The sequence below is a fragment of the Diaporthe batatas genome, assembly GCF_019321695.1.
Source record: "Diaporthe batatas strain CRI 302-4 chromosome Unknown Contig00016, whole genome shotgun sequence".
Taxonomy (NCBI): Eukaryota; Fungi; Ascomycota; class Sordariomycetes; order Diaporthales; family Diaporthaceae; genus Diaporthe; species Diaporthe batatas.
In genome coordinates, this window is record NW_025408563.1 from 397,826 (window position 1) to 416,099 (window position 18,274).

Genomic DNA, 18,274 nt, shown 5'->3' on the forward strand with positions numbered 1-18,274 from the left:
GTAATAATAGCTCTCCAGACTGGGAAGGACCGCTCTAGAAGCCGCCCGCCTGCAGAGCATCCGTCGCACCTCCCCCAAGCTAAGCTGCATCAAGCTTCCTGCAGGGTTGGCTGTCGTCGTGCCCAGGAGAGCTCCACAGACATGCTCCCAATACGCTACCGAATACTTTGTTGTTGTGGCCGTTGTTGCTATGCAATTCATGTCCACCCATCTCTCCTGTCAATTCCTCTCATCCAGACCTGTGTCCCGGGAGCTGCTCAAGATCGAGGTACCCAAGTACTTAGGCACCTAGGTACTTTGGTACCTTGGAACATCCAAAACTGCACCCACAAAAGGGGAACCTTGGAAGCTACACCGTAGTACTGGGTACATAGCGTGCAGGCCACACCCATGTCTGCTGGGCCATCCTTGCCGGGTTGCTTGTGGGGAAGAAAACCATCGTGGTCGAAGCAACCGCATCGGCAACCGCATCTGCTTCGTGTGCACACAGAGTCTTGTACCATGTCAGACAGCCATGCTATGACCGGATAACAGACATCTTCCTGGACCATCCCAAGCCAGCATTCTCGTCACCTCGAGTCTTCGTCTCCATCGTCGTCCACTCAGCAGAGTCAGCCTCGATGCAAAGCAGCAGGAAGATGAAGATGCAGGCAGATACGTGCAGCATACGGCCGGAACCGCGAGCATTACGGCACAGCAACCTCTTGAGCGATACAGCCCATCCGGAATCAAAGGAGCGTGGCACATCAGACGGCCCGCAAGGTAAAGCCAGCAGGGTTGGTGAGGCTGACGAACCAGCTAAACACCTCGCCGGCCTGGCTGCTGTTGAGGACAGTGTAGATGCGCAGCTCATTCTCCAGGCAGCGTGTAAAGACCTCGGGCGCATTCCCTGATACCGCGAGGCATTAAAACGGCCGACTCGACAAGTAGAGGTACGGATCGCCCGGAGATCGTGCACTGAGAAGAATGTCGGCGTTGGTGATCGACGGGCGCGCCACGCCCGTGATACCAGCGTTCCTGATGACGATGACCCGCGGTCAAAGCATTTACATCGCGCGTGCCTGAGAGCAGGCTTGGGTCCTCTGAGTCGCAGATGGCACCGATGGCCGGGGCCTTGGAGCCCTACTAGCACGTAGAAGACGGTTAAGCGGTACAAGGAGCGGGCAAGTAGGCACTAGCCACACAGAACACTTGGGAAGTTCCTGGGTTATATATTGATTTCTTCTTTCGTTCCTAGAACTTATTATTGTGGTACCTACATTAGTTTGTATAGAGATATAAGTTAGAAATAATAGACTGCAAGGTCTTGGGCGTTTACCACTGTATGAAGGCCACATACATTTTACATGTGTGGGGATTAGAAACGAAACCACCACCTAAGGGATTGCACCGTTTGAACACATCTATCACAACTACTCCCCCTTAGAGCAAATATATTCTAGGATTCCCTACCTACAAACAAGCTTCTATCACTATATGAAACCTAAATTTCTCTCATCTAAGTAGTTTCATTTTTAATCCCTATATATATAAAATATATATAATACCTTTATATAGTAGTAAATACTTAAAATTTAATATTTAAAGAAATATAATATTAATAATAGTAAAAAGAGAATATAATATATAAATATATAGCTAAGCTTTATATTATATAGATAAAGTTAGAAGGTATTACTTTTAATAATACTATATTAAAATTATGAATATAAGTAATCTAAGAGCTAATAGTTAGTAAAGTAGTTATATAATAAGATTAAAATAGTTTTAAAATAGCTTTTATAAAAGAAGAATTTTATAATATAAAACTCAGTAAGCTAGTTTTCTCTATTAATATACTTAATAGTTTCTTTAAATTTACCCTTATTAAATAAGTTAATATAATCCCTATTATAAATATATAATTAATAGAATAATAATATTATAATAGTAAACCTATTTAAAAATCTTTTATATAAAGTTTATAAAAATTAAAACTTTTAAAAAGTTAAATAGAGTTTATTTATTATATATTAAATAAATACTATATAAAGAAAGTAAAAGTTTAAATATTTAAGAATTAAATCTTCCTCCTTTAAATATATTACTTTATTATTAAGAATTTATCTATTTCTATATAATATATAAGGAATATAATAGAAGAGAGAGTTCTATAAAGAAAGTTAATAACTCTATATATAAATAAGTTTAAAAATATATATTAAGTAATTATTAACTTTATATTTAAGGTATAAGTTAATAGTTAGTTTAAAAGTTGAGAAGATAATGAATAGATAAATAGTTAAATAAAAAATATAATGTGGCTGAAGTTTTTTTTTATCTAAGTTGCTTGTAGTATGTTGCTATTAATCTGCGTTGGTGATCACCTCCTTTTCCATGCTAGAGAAGCACGTTCGGGGTGCAACATCTGAAGCAACAGGACAGGTCCAGAATCCTCTTTGATCAAGTTCAGCACCCTCCTCCGCGCATCATCCGGGCTCTCCCCATCCAGCTGCACCGGATCGACCCTCCAGTCCCGCAGCAAGGTCGCCACCGTAGCCACGAACTCGACCTGTGAAAACTTACGGGCGGGGCAGTCCCTCCCCCCCTCAGACCAACCCAGAAAGGTTCCCTTCTTTGGGCTGATTACTTCTTCCTGGCCGGGTGCCGCCGCGCCCTCCTGAATCCAGCGCGACGGCCTCCACACGAGCGGGTCCGAGCCCCAGTACTTGGGCTCCGTGTGAACAGCCGCGTAGCTGGGGATGACCATGGTGTTGGGCGGGACAACGATCGTCTTCCCCCCGACATCCAGCGACGCCGTGCCCTTGTCCGTCCACTTGGCCACGGGGACGGGCGTGTACAGGCGGAGCGTCTCGAGCATGACGGCGAAGCAGCGCCTGAGGCGCGGGAAGTGGGCCGCATAGTCCCACCCGCCGCGGTCCTCGCCGCCGAGCACGGCGCGGACCTCCTCCGAGACCCAGTCCTGCACGGCCGGGTTCGCGGCCAGGAAGTGGATGGCGAAGGTGAAGGTGTGCGCGGTGGTGTCGTGGCCGGCAAAGTTGAGCATGAACATGTTGCCGTAGATCTCGCTCTCCGTCAGCCCGGCGCCGCTCCTGGCCCCCTCCTCCTGCGACGCGCGGACCAGCGAGCTCATCAGCGTCTTGGGGGCGGCCGCCGCCGAGCCCGCCTGTAGCCGGGCCTGGGACTTCTCTTCCTCGTAGACCTGCGTCATGTAGCGCTGGAAGACGGCGCACCTGTCGGCCAGGATCCCGAGCTTCCATGACTTTGGGAGCCAGGGCCTCGCCTTGGATAGGAACTTTGGTCCGATGGCCATGATGAGAATGCAATTCTCTAGAATGAGTTCTGTGATAGGTCAGTAAAATTGCATCATATCACGGCGGCCAAGGGAAATCTTTGTAGTCTCTTCCCGCCGTTGGGATGGGATGAAGATCGAGGAAAGAGATTTTTCACTTACGGAGAGAATCCTTGTAGTCGCCAGAAACACTATTCTTGGTTCTCTCTTCTGGGCTTTCCCACTTCGTTGATTTTCCAAAACCAGCCGAAGCGAGAATGTGCAGAGAAAGCGAACGGAGATCATCGGCAGAAGTTGTGATGGACGGTCTCCCAGTCCAGTACTTCAGCATATCACGAGCGAGCGTCAGGCTTTCAGACCAGACGATCTCATTGTTTGGCTCGTTGAAACAAGTAGCGATCATCGTGCGCTGGGTCTTCCACTGCTGGCCCTCCACCTGTGAAAGTGCATCCGTTAGTTGATGATTCGGTACGTCTCAGCTAAGCCAGGCATCTGAACTCACGGTGCCCAGATTCTTCCCGAAGACATCGAGCATTTCAGTAAGCTCGATGCACTGTGGAAACTCGGATCGTCGCCGGAACATTTCCATGATGACATCGGGATTACCCAGGTAGAGCCAGTTCCGTCTCGGCGTCACGATCATGAAGGCATCACCCATCTCATGATGTGAGTCGCAACGGTCGTACATCTCGAATGTCCGAAAATTATACCGTGTAAAGCTATTGTTGCCCAAGGGGCCCGGGACCTTCTTAATAAGTGACAGGACCTTCTTGTCCACCAGCATCCACAGGGGGTTGATATGGTCAATAGGAATGACGCGCACAGGTACGCCGATCTTGCGAGCTATCAGATAGTTTTGCAAGAGGCAGAAGTTGCAGTACAGCGTCCAGGCCAGGAGGCCGAAGGCCGGCCACATGAGCATGGACAGCATTGTTATCGTGTTGGTGATTTCAGTGGGGGGCAGTCTTGGCGTCCGCGGCGACAGCCAACATATCGCACAGAGTAGCAACTGAAGAGCAACCCAGAAATGTCTGTCTACGCACACGATCTGTAGGTGCAAAGGAAGAAAGACTCGAGTCACTCTGAGCACATCAAGGAGAGAGCAGGAAGGAAGTCTTTTATCATTGACGCTTTGCTGTGGAGACAGCCCAATCCCTGCGAACCTGCTAACCATTGGCCCAATCGACTACCAACGGGCGTTACAACCAACGGCATGATACGACCCTAGGAAGAGACCGCAAATGGGGCAATAAGGGTCCGTGTATCCACCATCAAGCCAGCTCAAAATATTTCCAACACAGCGTTCTGGAACCAACCGAGCCAAGATTCAACGGATCTGGTGCCATCTCCGGTGGCGCTAGCGTGCACTAGATTGGCATGCATTCATTGCACGATCAGAAATGCAATGGTGCGTCGCTCGACAGGTCCTGCTTGTTACCCAAACTAAGTTAGGTGTAAGCTACCCAAGGAACGAGATACACTGTCGCTGCACAGTGGCCGGCCAGATTCATTTTTCTTGCTTTCTTCCCATAATCGCCCCCCAAGGAATTCACCTTCAATATGCCGGGTATCGACTGCAGTCATCAAGAACGTGCAATGACCAGTCTGCGTTTAAATGTTGCTTCGTGTGGTTCCCTCACATTATCGGCTACTTCCAACCTTGGACAGGGCTGATTCAAGGTAAAAAGAAAAAAGGGCAACATGAACATACATCTCATGCTTGAGATCTTCAGGGGCTTCTTCCACCGTACTTGTGATAGTACGGATAAAAAACTTGTAAAGATTTCCCTCGAGCCAGTTGAAAAAGATTGGACAGCAGAGAGGATAGTAAGGCGGCGCTGAGACGTGCGAAATTGGAACCATCCATTGGGCAAACCAGGGGAGTCCACTCCAGGAATCCTTTCATGCCGGCACAGGGTATCAAATCCAAACACTGAGCATCATATCCGCAGCCTAATATGTGAATCAGTCAGACTGTTTGCTTGAACTGTATGAGAAAAAGAGATGCCACACCTTCTCGGCCATGGCATATACGGTGCCCTGCATATGAGCGGCCGGGAGTATTGGCATGACACTGGCGTCAAGAACTCGTAGGTTATCGACACCATATACCTTCAACTCCGCATCAACAACTCCGCCGATCTCCCGAGGCATCATCGCACAAGTACCCGATGGGTGCCAGACTGTGTTGATCCTATTCCTCAGCGAGTTGAGAATGGCCTCGTCAGAGGTGACGTTGCCCCCCGGGAATGTCTCCGCCGCACCAGTCCGCTGCAGCGCCTCCGTCGCGATGATTTTCCGGTTGTATCTGACAGCCTCGACAAAGAGTTGCCTATCTGACGGGTGGCTTAGGTATCGCGGGTCTACTAGTGGGTCATCGAAGGGGTCCGTGGAATTGAGCCGTACCCATCCGCGGCTGAGAGGGTGCATCAGGATGCTACTCAGGCCTGTGCCGCCGCCCACGTACATAAGCTCTTGTCCTGCGGTGCTGCGTTCCTTGTGCATCTTGACGATCCGTTCCAGCTGTGCTTCGTACCCTGCCTTTACGGACGGGTCGATATCGTCTGGCAGATAACTCGTCGAGATGTCCACGGCCATTCCGTCTAGTATTCTTTCGCCGTACTCGGTGTAGTTGAGGAGAGGAAGAAACAATACGGAGGACAGAGGCCCGGTTGTCCAACGGCCTTGTTTGATATATCAGATTTCTGAGTCATATTTCAGCCGCGGCAATACGTACCTTTCCTTTCCGAGTAGTAAAGCTCGCCTTGTTCGTGATCAAATGTGGCATTGTTGAGATCGGCGGCCTGGTCGAGATTCGGATTGACTGTAAGATTGATTTAGCCTACTTGTCCAAACAGCTTTCCAGTTATCAAACCAAAACCAAGTAAATGAATTGCTTACTCCTCATGAGCGTAGGTGCAGCGCAATGGTCCTGGAGATTTTGTCCCACTCCAGGCAAGTCAACCACCGAGCTAATCCCGAGTTTCCCCAGTTGAATCGCTTTTCCAATACCGGACAGCTGGAGTATCTGCGGAGAGTGAAAGGCCCCTGCTGAGAGCACAGCCTCTTTATGGACGCCAACAATTTGCTTGGCCGCGTTACGGGACGCCGCAAACTGGTTTGGTCATTGCGTCAATCTGTGTTCTAGGGAAGGGAGTGAAAATTACCCACCTCGACGCCAGTGACTTTCACGATTCCATCAACCTTGTGAGTAACAATTCTCGTCGCTTGGTGCTCGATCAGCACGTGGAGATTAGCCCTGTCAACTGTAGGGTCGAAATGAGCTACGCGCGGATATGACCTCGACCGGTTTACAGGATGGATTGAATGGGTCGTGAAATAAGCGCCGAGCGTATCGCCACAGGACTGATCCAAAGGTCTCCGGACGCCCAAAGAATCCATAGCATCCATGAATTCATCTTCAGAGGATGGTCAGTCGCGGTCGAGAATTATCTTGGCACACACGGCAATCAACTCACTATGCTGCGGGTACACCCATTCCGCGTAGCTTGACTGAATCGGTCCCTCGAAGCCGTGGCATTCGGGATTATATGTGATCTTGAACTCTTTTGCTTGCTCCTCGGGCGGCGGCGTGAAGGTCTCGGCCTATCTTCGTAAGCCTGCTGCCTAGATCGACTGAGGCCAAAGTACTCTTTCACCTTTTTGAAATATGGGAGCAAGCTGGCAGCATTCCACCCCTCAGACCCGATAATGTCAGCCCAGGAGTCGTAATCAGCTGCTCGGCCGCGGTCGTAGACCATCGCATTGATGGAACTTCCACCTCCGATCAGTTTTCCCTGGGCGATGGTAATACTGCGGTTGCCCAGTTCGGCCTGCGGGGCTGTTTTGATATGCCATGCATATTGAAAGGTCTCAGGAACTCCACTCAACGTCCCAACGTAGAAGCGGGGAACTACAATCTCCCTTTCGCCTTTGTCTCTAGTACCAAAGAAATCAGGCAAACGGATAATCAAAAGAAGAGGGGGAAAGGGGGAATCTCAGTCTTACAGTGAACCTGCCTCAATAAGGAGGACAGTGTCTATAATGTGGTCAGCCTCGAAGCATTTTGGGTTCTCAAAAACGGGGGATCACGACATACTCGTGCCGTCCTCAGACAGCCTGCTGGCGAGGGTCATCCCACCGGTGCCACCACCAACGATGACATAGTCGTAGGTGTCGAGCATGTCAGCGCGGGACACGAGCGAGGGTAAAGCTGACACAGCCCTCAGAGCCAGAACGAGCAGACATGAGGCAATAGAGCCCTTCATTTTCTCATAACAGGAGGAGGGACGTGGCAGATGAATTCACTTTGCGGTTGAAGAAAAAGAACATCGTGGATCAGGACACCCATATTTATATTGCCGCTCTTCCGAACGAACTGTGTGCGCCGAAGCCAACGTCTAGCCTGTTGGCTTCCCCTCCTAGACTTGGTGAAGCGCAATGCAGCAAGTGCTCAATGCGTCAGACTCTAGATGGCAATCGGGAAGCTGGATGAGTAATGTAGATAGAGAACTGCATCTTCCCTGACGAAAAAGATTGTTACTACCTATATCGTCACTAAAACAACATAATGCGGCGTGTATCGACAAACAGGACTATTAGGGAGCTTCACATCAAGCTTGGCAGAGATCAGTTTCACCAGCCGACGTTACTCCGCATCTGCAGTCATACTTGTCAATGCAGTTCAACCCACATCAAATTGTACAATTCCGTTCATGCACGTGTGGGTTTTAAGATCGTATTCGTAATACGAGAGGTGAAAAATGAGGCTTTTTGGTGAGAAACACGCGTGCGCGAGGGGGGAAGTGTGTGAAGCTATCTACTGATTTAAAATTTCTATAGAAAGTTTGCTTGGTGGTGATAAATTGTGATCTGTGGCTCTCCACAGTGTGCAAAGTCAGCATGACCATAGTGTCCACGAGGATGGGCCCTGCAATGATGGCGTGGATGAATGGTATCCACAGCCAAAGACGGCCTTGAACCATTCAAATCTGTCTTCTCAACCTATTTCATGCATCTCAATTTCCCCTGGTCTGAATGACCATTGAAATCAAGATACTGACATGCTCGGCACCACGGGTCAAGACAAGCCGAGGTGAGCTGGGCTGCATAACAGAACAGCGCTGCTGATCGCGCTATGCTGTACCAATGCAAATGAGAACGGCAATTATGCCTTAGCCTCTATTGTTTCTGCATCAGTTCTTCTTGGGGTGAGTCCTCTTCGGATTGAGTCGTCCTCTCCTTTTTTCTCTGAGCTTCCCGAGCTTGTCTCCATCGCATTCCGAACTTCCAATTTAGCCAGAGCAACGGGTAGGCGGTCGCGCAGAGTCCCCCAAGTAGTGTAAAAGTCCAGCCAGTCTTGAGGTGACTCAAGAGCACTTGAATGACGGAAACGCCGACGGCAGCGAACGTGCCTCGGATTATGTTGATCGTGGCACTAGCTGTGGCGGGATTGTCCGGATGAATGTCGATGACCAAGGTGCGCAGGATCTAGGATATGTGAGCCATGTGGTCCTCATGGTTTCTAGGGAAGAAGAGTATATGCCTGCATTGAATGTTCCAGTGACACCTATTCCACTGAGGAACTGAAGTACTAAGGGTACAGCCATATGCTGCATCCGAGTTAGTGATGTCAGAGTTACTCCCGGCGTGAAGTATCTTCTATGGCTTCTCTCACGGTCTTGGTTTCCACCGACCACCCATAACCCACTGTGCATGCAATCAGTAGGCCCATGAAGTACCATATGCTTCGCAACCTTGCCTTCTCAATAGGGAATTTCCGAAGGTCGTCTCCTGATTTCTTGTTGATCGTAAAGCCAACAGCCGCAGCGGTGACGCGATAGTCTCGATCGATGACCATGCCTTAATAATTAGCCGAAGAATGCATAAAGGGTCGATTTTGCATCATTGCCAACGTACCAGTCAAGAAGGTCCCTGCAGTACAAGCGATTCCATAAGGTAGATAGCAGAGTCCTGCCTGGAGCGCATTGAGACCGTAAGTGGCCATAAACAATGAGGAAAGTGAGGCCTGCGTGCACTGGTAATTTATGTAGAAGACACCGTTGGCGTACATCAATAGTGCCACGTCCTTCTTGAACAGTATCTTCAGCGCAAGGAGAGGATTTGGAATGCGTAATCTTGGCTTCTCAAGAGGATCGGACGTGCTGACGCTTGGCTGGCGTGGTGACTTCACGCACGAAATTGGACTGCGATTGATACCAGTCGCACGGAAAGACCCGTTTCCAACAATAGCACGCCCAGTCTCAGGGAGAAATATTGTGATCAGAACAAGGTTGAGCCCCGAAAGGATGCACAGGAAGCGGAAGATCCATTGCCAGCCTGCTTTTTCTACAAGGACGCCGCCTAGTACAGGCCCAATGCTCGGGGCTGCATTCGGTCTGCGACAGATGTCAGTGTCCACAAAATGTATCGTTATGGGATCCACGTTGCGTACCCTGTCATCGCCGCCCCCATATACTTGCCTCTCTCATGCGGCGCGGCTATGTCGTGTATGACGCTGAGACATAGAGCTATTGTCCCAGACGCACCCATGCTTTGTATCATCCGCAGCACAAGCAGACCTGCATACGTCCTCTGCAAGCTTAGTCCCAGGTTTGCACCGAAGTAAACCGTCAAAACCAATAAATAGACTGGCCGTCGGCCTATCATGTCCGCCAGGTCACCCGTGATAGATGGTGTAATACACTGGCAAATCAAGTATGCCGTGATGGTCAAATTGACAAGCTCAAGTGAGACTCGTAGGTCTTCTGAGATATTGGTGATAGCCGGAAAATAGATGTTCGCGCTGAGAGGCGAGAAGAAGCCGGACAAGCCTACCAAAAAGGCAATCCATGCTTTGGAGGGTTTCGAGAACGTGGAGTAAACGTCTTCATTTGATTGTTCCGAGGCGGATTGATCGGGCTGGTCATTTGAATCATGTGCCATAGTCGAAATGTGGACAGGTACTGCATGTCATATGGCGGCCGGGGACTGCGTGAAGGTTGAGAAGCCTGGGAAGATATGTTGGTCCGCTTTGCCTACATATAGGGCGACAGTCTATTTGCGGGGAGCCGCGGAGGCTCTTGAAGTGGAGTGTTGGTTGTTGGCTTGCATGATTCTTCAGAAAATCTGACAGGGGTTCCTGCAGCACGTCCGAGTGGTCTTGACTGGTTACATTCTGAGGCTGGGAGTGGTTTCCGGTCCGCCGTTGCGCGAGCCAACTTCTGACCGGGAATGTGACGGCCACAGGCATGTTTCTTCAAAGAATTAGGCACTCAAAAGTTAACCACATGCCGCCGAAATTTCTCTTGAGCGCAGATTCCGCCAGGAAATCAAATATTATCCATCCATCAAACCAAATTGTGATTCTAGGTGTGAGATCCTACGGCCGCCTCTAATAAACGTCACTTTCCTCTTCACTTAGGTAGCCGCACTGGCTATAAATGCTGTCTAGCACTTGTCAATGTTAACAATGCTACCTTTCCAAATCATGAGCACCAGTCCGTGCGAAGGTATTCGTCTTCGGTCGAGTCACAGTACATCAATTGTCAATCACGGAGATCAAGTCGAAGCGGCGACGCCTAATGGAAGAACTGTTTTTGTACGGGCCGTGGGCTATAATTGACAACGACTTTTGGGCGGATATTTGTTTACAAGTGCCAGCATATCGGCCAGGATCCTAAACCCGGGGCAGTCAGCAGAGTGAACAATCAGTGATGAGTCGAGGGAATTTCCAGCACGAACTGTTCGCGGACCAAAGGCAAGCCTGGTCTATGTAGGCAGTAGTCCAAATCAAACTTCAAACAGTACAGCGCGTTCCTGTCGTTGAATTGATCCGCAGGCTCGCTGACAGGGAAATTGCAAAAGTAGTGGGAGAAATAGGGATGGTCGAACTTGACCATGTCACGCCTCCAAATGCCTAGCTCGTATTCATTGTGTGCGTAGAAGGCAGCTGCGTCGAATATCATGGGCTCTCCTGTGTCGAGGTTGGTGGTGGTGTTCCCTTCCCATAAATCACCATGAACGAGGCACGGCTTGATGATTCTGCCTTCTTCGGTCAGAGGATCTAAAATTTGAGGAATGGCATGCTTCACGAGCAGGGCAAATGTCTTTTCATATTCGGGCCATGGACCATTGGATACAAGGTCTTTCTCAAAGCCCTGGGTACCAGTCAGAATCCAAGTCCTCCGTATAATAATAATAAGACAAGTCAGGACATTCCAGCGCTGACGTACGTAGCTGATCAGTCTTGTGAAATAGCGCGTCCAACTTGCTTCCCATTCTATCGGCTGGGGTGTTTTCCCCTTGCAGTTCTTGACGTGAAAACCAAACTTGCCAGTTGGTGAGATACTTTCGCGATGAAGTTGCGCAATTCGAGCACAGAACATCACCGGGTCAGGCAATTCTGAAGACATGTTGACAAAATCGCACAGGAAGAAATACGTGTCGATTTTCGAATTGAGGAATTTACCCCAAGCCACAGGCCGGGGAGTGAGTGTTGGAATCAGCTTGTAAATCTCCGAGATAGAATGGAATTCTCCCTCCGTCATTACAGCCCCGGCTTCTGTAGCACACTGGAAGATATTGTCAGAGGCTTCCTTTCAGAGGCCGTGGACTCTCGTCTAACCTTCAAGAAGTAGTCCTTCTTTTCCCCATTGACAATTGTGTCCACTCGGGCAGTGCGTGTCCAGAGAGAGGTGCCATAGCTGCTTGCAGAAAGAACTTGGGTTCCTTTAGGAAGCTCTGATATACTTAGTCCAGATTTCTTAGTCGGGTCATTCAGGTGCTTGGAATCCTTACTTTCGATTACAGCCGGGTCCAGCTGAAAGTTTCCTCCAATTTCAGGAATCACGTCCCTCACGCTACTCAGAGTATTCTTGGTGTTGTTCATCGCCCCTCTACCTAATCCGAAGAGAGTCAAATATGTCGGCACCGGAGAGACAAATCTGCAGGCTCAGGGTAGTGTCGATACATCTGTGAGCGAGTGGGCCCTGGCTTTCTTTCTATCCGTGTCGCCCCCCAAAGGGTACCCCGCACGATATTCAGGGGTATATGAAGGAGTCGAATGCGAGTTCGGCGCTCAAAAACAGCCACAAGGCACAACTACGGTTTCGAAGCAAGTGTTGGTTCGTATGGACCACTCAGCTGCTGCTGAACGTACCAGGGTTTAGGCTCCTCTCATGTACATGGCCAGGTTGGCGCCCCCTCGGCCGCCTGGCATGCAACCTGTTTACAGGGGGATTCTCTGTACCATATTTCGCGGCGGCAATGCAAGCTTATCAAAAGCTAGGGTTTTCTGGGAACCCCGCTCCCTCAATGGTACGATATCTTTAACTTGCAGGTCGACTGCGCGACGAGCATGTCAGCGTGGGGTTAGCAGGGTCTGCACAAGCCCCTGCTGAACGAAGCCTACTCGGGCCCAGGTGCCTCTGGGCAAGCATTTCGGGCTCAATCTCTTCCCCGTTAGCACGCTGCCTGGCTGCTTGGAAGATCAATCTCTTCGCGCAACCAAGGATTTCATGTATGGCACGGTGCGGGGGTCCTGTTCTTGTGTTCTCGTTGATTACTCGGATCCAGCGCTATCTTGATGTCGAGCTAATGCGTATCATCCCGCGGCGATCTAATGAAATCCTGGCTTTCAATCCTGCCCCTCCCCTGCCTTAGACGGTGATCGAAAAAGGACACACTTTCCGTCCGATTCGGCTGGTCCAAGATGGTAAGATGCGCCTATACTGCCGCTTCAGTCCTAAGCTAAATCACGTTCCTGTAGTTAAAATGGCTCCCGCGCAGGAAGAAGGCTGATTGGAGTTCGGAAACGCCATTGACCATTCCCCGATCTGTTGGTTCCGGGCGATCTGAGGCGTCAGCTCTTTCAACGACCCCGGCATCTTTCAATTCACGTGACTCTACGAGCACTGCAAGCCATGCTCCGAATGATCCTCTTGGACTGAACGTTATTCACGTACCAGACGCCCCTCACACGATAGACATTATTTTCGTCCATGGACTGGGTGGAACGAGCAAGCAGACATGGTCCAAGAACAAGGATCCGAATCTGTTCTGGCCGAAGGAATGGCTGCCGCTCGAGCCAGACATATCTACCGCGCGTGTGCTGTCCTTCGGGTACAATGCACACTTCGCTGCCCCGGGCAAAAGCATCTTGAACATATCGGACTTCGCTCGAGAGCTCCTGTTTGCAATGAAGTTCGGGACAGATGAGCAGTCGAAGGCTTTGGACATTGGCCATGTGAGTGCTCCGGAACTGGGCGAAATCAGTATCAAAATCAAGGACACCGGGGATGAAGTAAAACGATGTCAATACTGTAACTCGTGCACGACTGATATATGCCACATAGGTTCCCATCATATTTGTCGTGCGCTCGATGGGAGGACTCGTAGTTAAGAAGGTTGGTCATCTGTTTAGACGTCAGAAACCCTCGTGCAAGGCCAACATACTCACGACGGATCCAGGCATTCATATTGGGGCAAAATGACGCACAGTTCAAGGACATCATCCAGTCTATATCCGGAATCATATTTCTGGGCACGCCACATCGCGGGAGCAACCTCGCTCAGGTACTCAATAGAGTGCTGCAAGCTTCGGTCTTTAACCACTCTGCGAAGGAATACATCACTGAGCTTCAACGCAACTCCTCCACACTCCAGGATATCAACGACCAATTTAGAAATTTCGCGGCAGACCTCAGCATTGTGTCTTTTTTCGAAACCAGGCCGACTGCAGTTGGCCCGAGAAAAATGGTATGTACGAAGAGTTTGATCCCAGTAACGACCACCGCTAATACGCTGTTTGTAGATGATAGTGGAGAGGGACTCGGCTACCTTGGGGTATGTGGGCGAGATCACGAAGGCCCTGGATGCCGATCATCATGATCTGTCCAAATATTTTAGTCGGGAGGACCCTAAATATAGAAGCGTGAGGGATGTCATCAAGTCGATGGTGTGCCAATTCAGACCGACAGGTAAACTCAAAGCAGCCACCTAAGTTTGGCTGCCGCACTATTAATCATCGAATAGTTTTGAGTCAACGCGATCCCAACGAACACGGTGAAATGAGGAAAGTGCAATCACTCTTAGCAACTTTCGAGGCTCCCGAGGATGACCTCGCGCACTTAACCGATAGGCGAGTCTCGGGATCATGTAAATGGATACTCGATGAGCCTGTATTCCAACAGTTTCTGGGCAACACAACACGCATTCCACAAATCCTATGGGTTAAAGGACCACCCGGGGCTGGAAAATCGGTGCTTTCTGCCTTCATCGTCCAACACCTTCGCTCTATCGAAGCTAAGTGTCAATTTTACTTTTTCAGGCACGGTAACCCAGACACAAGATCGGTCAGTGGACTGCTCAAATCGCTCACATTCCAACTCGCATCTCAGCTTCCGGATTATCGTCACCGTCTGACAGGCCTGGCTGAAACCGGGTTCAGTGCGCAAAAGGTCGAGAGCCGAGTATTATGGCAAAAACTGTTTGTTCAAATGCTTTTTGAAATGGACGTTTCGTTTCCCCTTTTCTGGGTCATCGATGGCCTGGACGAAGCCGAATCACCACAGGTGTTTCTGAATTTTTTGGTGGCGCTTTCGAACTCAGACCTGCCACTCCGCCTCATTGTCATGAGTCGAGAGACCCAACCCCTTACCGCATCCATTCATCGACTTACAGCGACGATAAATGTTCAAAAGATACCGCTAGATGCTTCTGTTCAGGATGTACGACTCTACATTGAGCAAGAGATTGAGTTAGTGCACGCTCCATGCGAGCTTAAAGCTCAGATATCCAACACCATCATGACAATGGCGGCTGGTAATTTCCTTTGGGTGCACCTCGTGCTGAAGGAAATTATGATTTGCATCTCAGAAGTCGACATCGAAAGGGCGTTGAAGGGTCTCCCGCCAGAGCTGGAGCCGCTCTATGCTCGGATCGATGAGAGTGTCGCAGGCCAGATTCGAGCTGGTGATTTGAATTTGGCCAAGACAATCCTCGCTTGGGTCATATGTTCGCGCCGGCCACTTGTGCTTGAAGAACTGTCACGAGCTTTGCATCCTGAGTATCGACCCATTGATCTCTCCCACACAGTCAAACGGGTCTGTGGGGAGTTCATCCGCATCACTTCCAAAGGAAACGTCACAATGATCCACGACACCGCTCGCGAATATCTGACTAAGACACCAGAAGCTCATTTGCACATCTCCACGCCTGAGGCACATTCTGCAATTTTTCGGAAATGCATATCAAATCTTCTGACTACAAGCCCAAGGATCAGAGCCAACTTCGCTGACTCTCAGCCGTTTTTACTCTACACTGCAACGTCTTGGCCTTACCATCTGGATTTCAGCACGGCATATTGCGATAGAGTCGCCCTGGTCCAATTGGAAAAGTTCCTCCTTTCTCGCTCCGTCTTGGCATGGATCGAATGCCTGGCAATTGTTGGCGAGCTTCGGGTGCTGGTTCATGCATCAGAAGCCTTGACAAGGTTGCTTGAGAAGAGTTTTGTTGTAGTTGACTCGGAACAAAGCCGACCGGCACAACAGCTGCAGGGAAAGGATCTCCTGAAGCAATGGGCGGTTGACTTAATGAAGATCGTGGGCAAATTTGGGTCGCATCTCGCAGCGTATCCAAGATCGATATACAAACTTATCCCTTCTTTCTGCCCTCACGACTCCATTCTGCGCCGGTGCTTTGCTCAATGGGATCGGAACACACCCGGTTCAACACTGCGGCTTTCTGGCTTTTCCAACAAGTCGTGGGACGACAACCTTGCCACTTTCTCCGTCCGCCATGATTCCCAACCCATTGTCGTCAGAGCACTGGACAACCATTTCGCAATACTGATCGCGGACGGAATGGTGATTTTGTATCATGCTCTGACTTTTCAGGAGGCTATCAGATTTCGGCATGGAGAAAGGGTGCTTCACATGGAATTCAATGAGGCTGGGGACAAATTGGTAACACATGGCTACCGGACGACCAAGGTCTGGAATGTGGCTTCAGCCTCAGAAGTGGGTTGCGTTGGGAATCCTCCAGATACTAAGGCTCTGGCAGTCACCTTTGACATTAAATCCAGGGCAATAATCGCGTGCTTCGAAGACAGGACAGTCAGGCAATGGCTTTTCGTCCCAGGCCCTGGGACGTCGAACCAGTGGGACGATGTGGTTGGAGAGGCACATTTCCGCGACTATCACCACAATTCTCCGAAGAGTGCTTCATTCAACCAAGGGGGAACGCAGGTTGCACTTGCATACAGAGGGTTCCCGTTGTGCGTATGGGACGTCGACTTCCCTGGCTTCGTGGGCAGATGCGAGAGGCCCGGTCATGGTGGTGAGCTGATCTGGACAGAAGTCGACAAGGTAGGGTGGAACCCAATCACTGGGCACGTCTTTGGCACGTATACAGACAGCCATCTCTTCAAGTGGCATCCGATCGATCACGACTATCACGAACTCAGTGTTCCAGCCCTGAACATTGCGTGTAGCCGAGATGGCAACCTTCTCCTAACCACCAGTGGCGACGGCACCCTGCGAGTTTGGAACTTTCATCAGTTCGCCATGATATACCAGTTGTCGTGTAATACACCGATGACGGACATATCCTTTGACCCAGAGGGTCGAAGAATTTACGACTTGCGGGACTCTTATTGCAACGTCTGGGAGCCAAACTGCCTTGTCAAGTACGCGGAGACCGACGGTGGGGCGACCGAAACCTCCAGCTTCGAGCGAATCACAGGAAATAGTTCGATGGTATCCGAGATGTCTTCAGAAATGCTCGAGCCCATCACCGCTCTCGCACTGAACAGAGTAAGCTCAGCATATTGTGCAGGCAATGATGGAGGCCTGGTGACATTCTCGGCTGCTGGCTCAGAGGAGCCTGTTGAGCTCTGCCAGGGATTCATGTCTGTGGAACACATCGTGTGGAGTGCAGATGGGAAGAGTCTCGCAACTAGCGATCTCAGTGCTAGGGTGACGGTGAAAGTGTTTGAGGGGCCTTCCATGCCGACAGCGAGGACCGTATTGCAGACTTCGCCGCATGATGGAATCCAGCAGATACTTCTCAGCCCGTCGGGAAGTCATTTACTAGTATACACGCGACAGTCTGCGCAGCTGTGGTCTGTGGATACCAAAAGCGTGGTCGCAAGTGTTCCGCGCCCGAACAGGTTCATCCGGTGGGTCGACCACGACCAGCCCGACCTTCTTCTGTGTTTCGGGTTCAGCGACGTCCGGCTGTTTAGATGGAACAACCTTGAGGAGATAAACTCATTTTCGATCAACCGGTCATTGGTCGACGACGAACACCAATCTCCGGTCGGCGACCGACCAGGTCCGTTCAGGCTGGACTCACTTGACTGGGTGCTCGAAGCGAGTGATGTCGACAGCTCTGTTGACAAGATATTCCGGACACCTGATGGATCTGCGTTGCTGGTTCAGACCTCGCAGGTGTGTGATCACCACAGACGGCGTAAGCAATTCATGGTCTTGAAAATGAATGCGCTCGCCGCGGACAACCCAGTGAATGAAATCACTGCATCACCCCTCCCACTGCATATGCGAGAACGAATCGAGATACCCCTAGGTTTCTTGGGAAGCCAGGGTATCCAAGGGGTTGGAATGTTCTCGCACGGTCATCCCGAGGCTCCAGTACTTGCATTTCTCGACAAGGACTTCTGGGTCTGTACCGGGCTGCTTAACAACCAGGGCGAGGTGCATGTCAAGAAGTTCTTTTTCTTGCCGAGAGACTGGCTCAACATCGAGTCGTTGGAGCTGGCAGCGGTTACTAGAGAAGGTGTTTTGATATGCCCGAGGAACGGTGAGATCGGGGTAGTCACAGGTGGTCTTAAGGATGAGTGGATAGAGTAAGTAGTATTGAGGATACACATAGACTTCTATATCAACATGCCGAATGCTCAATTTAGACTCCTTGATCCACATTAAATCGGATATATTCTGAAAAGTCATTCATTCGACAATC

At 50.0% G+C, this 18,274-nt stretch overlaps 5 protein-coding genes across 5 annotated transcripts; 1 reads left to right on the forward strand and 4 right to left on the reverse strand.

Annotated features, from left to right (window-relative positions):
• Positions 1–2,362: 2,362 nt before the first annotated feature.
• Positions 2,363–4,223, reverse strand: KVR01_011684 (uncharacterized protein; the record flags this gene model as incomplete). Its single annotated transcript, XM_044785534.1, has 3 exons — positions 2,363–3,342; positions 3,455–3,728; positions 3,795–4,223. 3 exons carry the CDS (start codon positions 4,221–4,223, stop codon positions 2,363–2,365), a joined length of 1,683 nt encoding a protein of 560 aa, XP_044639393.1.
• Positions 4,224–5,212: 989 nt separating this feature from the next.
• KVR01_011693 (uncharacterized protein) lies at positions 5,213–7,636 on the reverse strand (the record flags this gene model as incomplete). The annotated part of the gene is made up of 9 exons (XM_044794399.1): positions 7,392–7,636; positions 7,301–7,331; positions 6,952–7,231; positions 6,772–6,898; positions 6,464–6,711; positions 6,194–6,407; positions 6,030–6,116; positions 5,306–5,976; positions 5,213–5,245 (listed from the first exon to the last, which is right to left on the reverse strand). The coding sequence occupies exons 1-9, from the start codon at positions 7,558–7,560 to the stop codon at positions 5,213–5,215; spliced, it is 1,860 nt and encodes a 619-aa protein (XP_044639402.1). The 5' UTR covers positions 7,561–7,636.
• A 1,294-nt stretch (positions 7,637–8,930) lies between these two features.
• Positions 8,931–10,237, reverse strand: KVR01_011642 (uncharacterized protein; the record flags this gene model as incomplete). The annotated part of the gene is made up of 3 exons (XM_044794286.1): positions 8,931–9,154; positions 9,212–9,690; positions 9,747–10,237. 3 exons carry the CDS (start codon positions 10,235–10,237, stop codon positions 8,931–8,933), a joined length of 1,194 nt encoding a protein of 397 aa, XP_044639351.1.
• A 764-nt stretch (positions 10,238–11,001) lies between these two features.
• On the reverse strand, positions 11,002–12,182 carry KVR01_011571 (uncharacterized protein; the record flags this gene model as incomplete). The annotated part of the gene is made up of 2 exons (XM_044789079.1): positions 11,002–11,865; positions 11,919–12,182. The coding sequence occupies 2 exons, from the start codon at positions 12,180–12,182 to the stop codon at positions 11,002–11,004; spliced, it is 1,128 nt and encodes a 375-aa protein (XP_044639280.1).
• A 1,074-nt stretch (positions 12,183–13,256) lies between these two features.
• KVR01_011679 (uncharacterized protein) lies at positions 13,257–18,162 on the forward strand (the record flags this gene model as incomplete). Its single annotated transcript, XM_044782476.1, has 6 exons — positions 13,257–13,538; positions 13,648–13,698; positions 13,763–14,050; positions 14,106–14,225; positions 14,485–16,191; positions 16,453–18,162. Exons 1-6 carry the CDS (start codon positions 13,491–13,493, stop codon positions 18,160–18,162), a joined length of 3,924 nt encoding a protein of 1,307 aa, XP_044639388.1. The 5' UTR covers positions 13,257–13,490.
• Between the last annotated feature and the right edge of the window lie 112 nt (positions 18,163–18,274).